The sequence below is a fragment of the Myxine glutinosa genome, chromosome 1, assembly GCF_964187855.1.
Source record: "Myxine glutinosa chromosome 1, kmMyxGlut1.1, whole genome shotgun sequence".
NCBI lineage: Eukaryota > Metazoa > Chordata > Myxini > Myxiniformes > Myxinidae > Myxine > Myxine glutinosa.
In genome coordinates, this window is record NC_136261.1 from 263,671,456 (window position 1) to 263,680,016 (window position 8,561).

Consider the following 8,561-nt stretch of genomic DNA (forward strand, 5'->3'; position numbering starts at 1 on the left):
GAGAGGGGTGTAAGAGTAGGGGAGGAAATAATGGAGAGACTGGGGAGTGGGGGAGAGAGAAAGTGGGGGGTAGGGGGGGGGAAGAGCGAGGGGAAGGGGATCCTATACTAGCTTTTCCCATCACTCGGGAAAAATACTCTTCCTCGTGGGAAATAATATCTTGCACATCTTGAATAAAAAAAATTAATTCATAATTACATTTATTTATTTAAGAACTATTTTAATTGTGCAATAATTATTCATACATTCTCCATCATCAGGATTTTGTAATAACCATGGTGAGAGAAACAAGTAGTGTTAACATCAGCGCATGTGCAAACTTGCAATTCTCACAGTATATTTAATGAACACTCACCTCATTCTCATGATATTCTCAAGAAGGAAACCAATGATGGTGAGAATGGTCTTCTTCCACATGGCGGCTTTGTGTTCTGCTGAAAAACTGCAACTCTTATTTGCTATATCAAGTATATAGTGTCCTTGGTAAAGCAGTTTTTATCGCTCCGGTTCCAAAGCAACGCTCCAAAATTTTCAACAACAGTCGTACGGGCGAGGGAGCTATCTGGAGTTTACCAACATTTCAATAGTGATGTGATAGGACTCATAAACGTACGAATATGCTTTCTGAAGCTAAGAATCCAAAAACCTATATATTCACTGACTAATAAATCATTAAATCAATTTTCCTTCCTTTGCCCATTCTTCATATCTTTCACTCTCAGCGTACCCTACGCAATATTTGCGCAATATATGCTGAAAAGGGGATATTCTGTATGTTGCAATGAGACTATATTCGATTGATGTTGGTGTAGTGTTTGTCTTAGCCTCAATCTATGGCAAGAGCAGTGCAGGAAAATTCAATATTAACCAGCGTTACGCCGAGGTCCCCCCTCGGTGCAGTGATGTGAATTGACAAAGTGGAAGACGCAAGGCGGCAATCTTGGATTTTGACGTGGCGACCCAATATTCAATAGCGTTCTTCCTTATGCGTAGATACACCCACACACCAGATTAGAAGTTAGTAGTTCGTTTATTTTTACCTTCGCAAAAGCGGAAGGTTATGTTTTGATCGCTGTGTATTTATTTGTATGTCTGTGTGTGTGTGTGTGTGTATGTTATTCGCATAACTCAAAAAGTATTCAACCGAATTGCATGAAATTTGGTGGGATGATTGGTTATTATACGGGACACATTTGATTAGATTTTGGGAGCAATCGGGTCAAAGGTCAAGGTCAAGGTCACGAAAAGGTCAAAATCGTATTTTTACCATAGCGCGGTCAATTTTTATCCAATTGGCATGCAACTAATGCCAAAATGTTCAGAATTCAATGCCCGATCTTGTGATATACGACATGACCCAGTGAAGACATTACCCTTGTTAGCGGTTGGGGGTCAAAGGTCAGGGGGGTCACGACCTTGCAAAATGTGCGTTTTTTGTCATAACTCGGTCAATTCTTATCCGATTTGCATGAAATCAGCACCAAACTGTTCACTGTTCTGTTCCCTACACTCCCATGCCAAGTACAGAACAGTAGCTGCGGCGAAGGTATGCGCTCTACCGAGTGCCCGTTCTAGTTCAAGGTATTTCGCTCACAATGGTCAGACATACATATGGTGGCGGCCATCTGGGATTTTGACGTGGCGACCCAATTTTCAATAGCGTTCTTCCTTATGCGTAGATACACCCACACACCATATTAGAAGTTGGTACTTCGCTTATTTTTCAAAATATTCCGCTCACAAGGTTCAGACATACATGGCGGCGGCCATCTTGGATTTTGACGTGGCGACCCAATTTTCAATAGCGTTCTTCCTTATGCGTAGATACACCCACACACCAGATTACAAGTTAGTAGTTAGTTTATTTTTCAAGAGATTTCGCTCACTAGGTTCAGATATATATATGGCGGCGGCCATCTTGGATTTTGACGTGGCGACCCAATTTTCAATAGCGTTCTTCCTTATGCCTAGATACACCAACACACCAGATTAGAAGTTGGTACTTCGCTTATTATTCAAGATATTCTGCTCACAATGTTCAGACATTCATGGCGTCAGACATACATGGCGGCGGCCATCTTGGATTTTGACGTGGGTTGCACCCACACACCAAATTAGAATTCGGTCCTTCGCTTATGCATGCATGCACGCACGCCCGCACGCACACACGAACGGACACACGGACGGAGGGGAAAATCATAGTCCCCCTTTCGCTCCGCGGTGCGACGGGGGACAACAACCACTTTGACGGTTGTAACTTTAGATCACTGCAAATCAAGCCTATTCCTAGAAAACAAGCGTTACGCCTCGGTCCCGGTGAAGTGATGTGAGTTGACAAAGTGGAAGATGCAAGGTGGCCATCTTAGATTTTGACGTGGCGACCCAATTTTCAATAGCATTTTGCTCATGTGCAGATACACCCACTCACCAGATTAGAAGTTAGTAGTTGGTTTATATTTCAAGATATTTCGCTCACAAGTTTCAGACATACATAGGGTGGCTGCCATCTTGGATTTTGACGTGGCGACCCAATTTTCAAGAGCCTTCTTCCTCATGCGTAGATACACCCACACACCAGATTAGAAGTTAGTATTTCGTTTATTTTTCAAGATTTGTCGCTCACAAGGTACAGACATATCTATGGTGGTGGCCATCTTGGCGTTTGACGTGGCGACCCAATTTTCAATAACGTTCTTCCTTATGCCTAGTTGCACCCACACACCAAATTAGAATTTGGTACTTTGCTTACGCACGCATGCACGTCCGCACGCATGCACGGACGGAGGGAAAAACCATAGTCGGACGGACGGACGCACACACGGACGGAGGGAAAAACCATAGTCCCCCTTTCGCTCCGCGGTGCGATTGGGGACAACTAGAGCAATGCGACTGTGTCGCCAATATGCCAATATGCGTCGTAGTTGCCCGTGACAATGGGTTGATGCCCTCGTTCACTGTCATAAAAATAAACAAGTTTGGTTTAAATCCCTTCAGCTATTTTGAAGTATCACATTTTTACCACAGGACAGATTTCACATCGATCTGAAGGGTTTTCGGAGAAATGTTTTTTTTTGAATATCAGCTTTCAAGCTAATATTGCTGCCAAACCACGTGACCTATGACGTCTAAAATGTACACTCTGCATATGTATGGAGAGGTGACCCCATTTGTGAAGGTTCATGTTGATCGGACAAGGCTCGTGTTTCTATCCAAGATGGCTGCCAAACCACGTGACCTACGACATCATCATTTTCAAATTATATGCAACAATGGTGTTCGATGATATTTGCAAAATTTCACATCGATAGGGTAAACGGTTTCACATATAATTATTTAATATTTTCCTTCAATCCAATATGCCTGCCAAACCATGTGACCTATGATGTCATAAATTTAATATTTCAATACAAATGAGTCAGAGATCATGTGCATGCAATTTCAGGTTTTTAGGATAAGGCATTCGATTAAAACCTTTATGGCTGGTGTACCACTTCACCAATGATGTCATCATTATCATGCTTTTGTTCCACATTCGGAGTATTTGACAATGTGCCAAGTTTCAATTTTTTCCATTCAGTGGTTTCCAAGAAATATTATTATTTTTATTTGCGTTTAATCCAAGATGGCTGCCATACCACGTGACATATGACAACACAATGATCATAAAAAACATTCTGCATGGGTGTCACTCCTACCCTGAAAGTTTTGTCACAATCGGACATATGGTTGCTGAGAAAAACTAGGTTTAGCCCATACGAACGGATGGACGGACAACATGAAAACATAATGCCTCTGGCCATCTTCGTGGGTGGAGGCATAAAATACCATATGCCACCTTTGTTGTCCCCCGTCGCACCAGGGGGACTATGGTTTTCCCCTCCGTCCGTGTGTCCGTCCGTCCGTCTGTCCGTGCGTGCGTGCATGCGTGCGTGCGTAAGCTAAGGATCGCATTCGAATTTGGTGTGTGGGTGCAACCCACGTCAAAATCCAAGATGGCCGCCGCATTGTATGTCTGACGCCATGTATGTCTGAACTTTGTGAGCGGAATATCTTTAAAAATAAGCGAAGTACCAACTTCTATTCGGGTGTGTGGGTGTATCTAGGCATAAGGAAGAACGCTATTGAAAATTGGGTCGCCACGTCAAAATACAAGATGGCCGCCGCCATGTATGTCTGAACCTTTTGAGCGGAATATCTTGAAAAATAAGCGAAGTACCAACTTATAATCTGGTGTGTGGGTGTATCAAGGCATAAGGAAGAACGCTATTGAAAATTGAGTCGCCACGTCAAAATACAAGATGGCCGCCACCATATATATGTCTGAAATGTGTGAGCGAAATATCTTGAAAAATAAACGAACTACTAACGTCTGATCTGGTGTGTGGGTCTATCTATGCATAAGGAAGAACGCTATTGAAAATTGGGTCGCCACGTCAAAATCCAAGATGGCCGCCGCCATGTATGTCTGAACCTTGTGAGCGGAATATCTTGAAAAATAAGCGAAGTACCGACTTCTAATTTGATGTGTGGGTGTATCTCGGCATAACGAAGAACGCTATTGAAAATTGGGTCGCCACGTCAAAATCCAAGATGGCTGCCTTGCGTCTTCCACTTTGTCAACTCGCATCACTTCACCGACGGGGGACCACCCAATGAGCAAGAACCGATTCAAGTTTCTGCTTACCAAATTGTCATCCGATGATAAGGACACAAGACCAGAGCGATGGAGAAACGATCGTTTCGCAGCATTTCGCGAGCTCCACGACTTGCTGAACAGGAATTGTGCAGAGGCCCTGATACCCAGTGATTTCATCACGATTGCTGAAACCTTGTATCCATTGCGATCTGGAATTTCGTTCAGGCAATACAACAGGAGCAAGCCGGCAAAGTATGGCCTACTGTTTCGCTCGCTGAACGATGCGACATCCTTACACGTTCTTCAGTCTACCATATGCAGGGAAGCCAACCGGTGACCACCCTACCCACCACTATGTGACAGGAACTGAAGGGGTAGTCAAGTACCTCATAAATCAAATGGAGGAGCACCAACAGTTGCGAGGCCGCAATCTCACCATTGATCGGCTGTACACGTCACTCCCACTCACAGAATGGTTATTCGAAAAAGGAATAACAGGCACGGGCACAATACAAACAAACAGAAAGGGGTTACCCCAAGAAATGAAGTCGACTGATGGACGAGAGGAGCATTCCTACAAAGTTGCTTGGTTCAGGGAAAACAAGAACGTGAGCCTCCACTCATACGTGGTAAACACCAAGTCATCAGGGACAAAGAATGTACTGTTGGTCACATCCATGAAACCCATCCTCGGAGTCACAAAAGACGATGGGAAACAGAAGCCGGCTGCATACAAACTGTACGACTACACAAAGGGGGGGACGGACGTCATTGATCAACGGGCAATGAGTTTCATCTGCAAGCCGAAATCCAACCGGTGGACAATTGTGGCCTTGGCATACCTCCTCGATACCTGCCGAGTCAACGCACTGACGATCTATGCTCTCAACAAAGGAGAGAAACCACGAGAGCTCGATTCGTTCGACTTTGGACTGACGTTAGCCGAGCAACTGACTACCCCTTTCATACAGGCGCGTCCTCTTCGGGGATTATCGACACCCATTGCCCAAAAGATGAAGAGAGCACTAGGAACAGAGGCAGCCGGCGTGCAACATCGAGAGCCAGGGGGAGATCTGTTGGACCATCATGGCGATTCTCATCGTCGTTGCAGGGCCTACTTAGATCAGTCACATGGAGAAGGACATAAACTGAGGAAAAAGGCCATGCCAAAGACACCAAGCCAGTGCCAGGTTTGTGGTGAGGCATGTTGCAAAGAACATACTGTTCACTTCTGTCTGGCATGCTATGCAAAACAAAACTAACTGAAAGAAAAAGGAAGAAAATTGGACTTCATGCTGAAAAAGGGACTTTCAGGATTATCAATTGTCAGGTGTCTCTTACATTTTGTAAACAATAACAATCTCGATTTGATTATGATATTGATCTAATTTGCACATCTCTTCATACATAAATTACAGTACGCCAAGTTCAAATGATTACATGTATGCCAGTCAAGATTGCATACATGTATACTTATTAGTTATTACCAGATAAAGAAATGTTTGCCATCTTTTCCATCTACAATTTTAGGGTACAGTACAGTCCATGATTTGCATAAATTAGATCGAGTTAGACTTTGAAGATACAAGGGTACAGTTGTTTGTTCCTGTCATTCAATATTGTTTTCAGTCATTTAGTCGTCAGATCATATCAATGCAAAAGTTGAATTTTCCTGATAATTTTACTAATTAGTATTCATGACTGTCTGTATGATATATTATGTGACCTGAGAACAGTTATGCATATGATTTGCATAAATGTTATGTTATCATCAGTAGACTTTCAACACCCAAATATAACTGCCATTCTTTATTGCTTTTGAGCATGCTGATTCATAAGTCACATCTAATAAATTACTGTGAAACATTCAACTTTCTTGTTGCTAATGAATATTCATTTGTCTCTAATTTGCATAATCATTTCCCACATTTCAATCATAAATTGTCAAAACATACACTAAACATCACCTTTCTTCAATTTACAACTAGAAAAAAGATTTCTGCCCTTACGTGGTAATCAAAATGTGAAAATTCAGAATTTCAAGAAAAATTCGCATATTTGCATAATTAATTACAATTATAAATATGAAATTTCAATACATGTCATTAATTTGACTAAGCTATCTTTTAGATTATATGACAAGCTACAAACATGCCAAATTTGATTGCATTTTCTCAATAAATGGGGGGAAAACTGAAACAAATGAGAATTCCTTGAAAAAATTTGCATATTTGCATCATTAATTAGACAAATTAAGATTAACAATAGATATCATAAATTTGACTATGCATTCTTGTAAAATACATGATGGGACACAGACACGCCAAGTTTGGTCACATTCGGTCGATAAATGGCCGAGATCTGAGGGGGGGCAAATTAGCCCCCCCCCCCCCCCCCCCGGGCTATGCAGTTTCAAAATAGCCCGGGCTATTGAGGGTTAACACTTACTGTCACACACTTAATCAACCTATGAAATAAATCAGGAAGGGCTGTGGGAAGTGAGTCGGACTACATACCTACACTTCCTTAACATGCTAAACCCCTTAACAGCCATGCAAGTATGTACATTGATTTCGATCCGTTGTTCCTGTGGAGGGGGGAAACAAACAACACTCAAACTAACTTCACCACAAAACTTAATCAACTTACAAAAATTCAAAACTCTAACCTTTGTACAACCCCGGTCTACAGACCGCATCCCCCGGTGGATGCCACAAGACACAACCTTACCTGCGGGGCCATCCCCAATGCGCCCCTAAATTTCCACGGGCCCTGTCCAGATGTTACAGGTGATTGACATGGCTCGGTGGATTTCTCCCTCATTCATGCAACACAAACCCCTTATCCACTCATTCTCATTCCGAAACTCATCATTACACAACAATCGTTTCAAAGCACTTATTTCACCACACCCCCCTGCAGGACCATGGCATTGATGTCATATCATCTGTGTGCATTCCTCAACTAGGCAGCGGGGAGGTACCACACAACAAGATGGTGGGGGCGCTTCAGGCTGTGGTGCCCGCAGTCCCAAAACAAGTCAACCGACTTACAAGTTCTTTGCCCCCCCACCTTTACCTCTTGGCCCCGTGACAGCCCAACATCCCCTTTCCGCCGTTACCTCGCCGGTGAGGGTCTCCACACACACCAGGCTCATCTGCCGCCTCCTGCTTCAGCGCAGCAACACAGGTCACCGCGGGAATTCCTCACCCCACGGCGCCCAACCAGACCCTTCACCGACGAGCTCCAATTTCCAGTTACCACCGGCTGCCAGGGGTAATTGCCGCAGAGGGGGGCCGCAGACATCGCTCCTCAGAGCTTAATCCGTACCTGCGGACACACACACCTTCCCCACCCACAAGATCCCCAAAACACACTTCCTCCCCCGCTGCCATTCAATTCTCACACAACTCAGCACAATTCCAAAGATGATGGTTCAAAAAATGTTTCACAGGTTTGCCATGGCCTGCTCTCATGTGAAATTCCCCAGTTCACAGTTCAAATCATTACACATTTCCAAAAGCACAATAATCACCCCTCAGTCTCCAATAATCATCACTCACTCTCCAGTTTCCACTCTCACGACCACATCAAAACACATGACCACAACACAAAAACATACGCCACCCACAAGACACTGTGTGGCCCCCATTCCATCCCTTTCACCGGCCATGTCATCATTCTCACCTGCCTCCCAACTCCAAATTACATGTCCCCTAAATTTCCACAAGCAAGTCCTGAACATTGGGGCAGTACACATCCAACACTCACCTCAAGTGCAGGCAATTTCCAGTTGGTCAGGTCCAAAGTGCAATCCACCCATCACAATCCCAAAATTTCACATTGGGCCTACCAAATTTCACCAAATTTCTCTTTTGTCCCCACTACACTGTCAGGTATGTGGATCCGCATCCAACGGTGATCA

The 8,561-nt window shown here is 43.7% G+C and overlaps 1 protein-coding gene across 2 annotated transcripts in view; it reads right to left on the reverse strand.

Annotated features, from left to right (window-relative positions):
- Positions 1-679, reverse strand: part of LOC137439472 (serum paraoxonase/lactonase 3-like) — a 103,903-nt gene extending 103,224 nt beyond the window's left edge. The window contains exon 1 of one of the 2 annotated variants that reach the window (XM_078786504.1): positions 356-679. In XM_078786504.1, coding sequence (XP_078642630.1) covers positions 356-417 — 62 coding nt within the window. In that variant the 5' untranslated portion in view covers positions 418-679. The remainder of the gene's footprint in view (positions 1-355) is intronic. The other variant, XM_078786508.1, reaches the window with a different exon arrangement.
- Between the last annotated feature and the right edge of the window lie 7,882 nt (positions 680-8,561).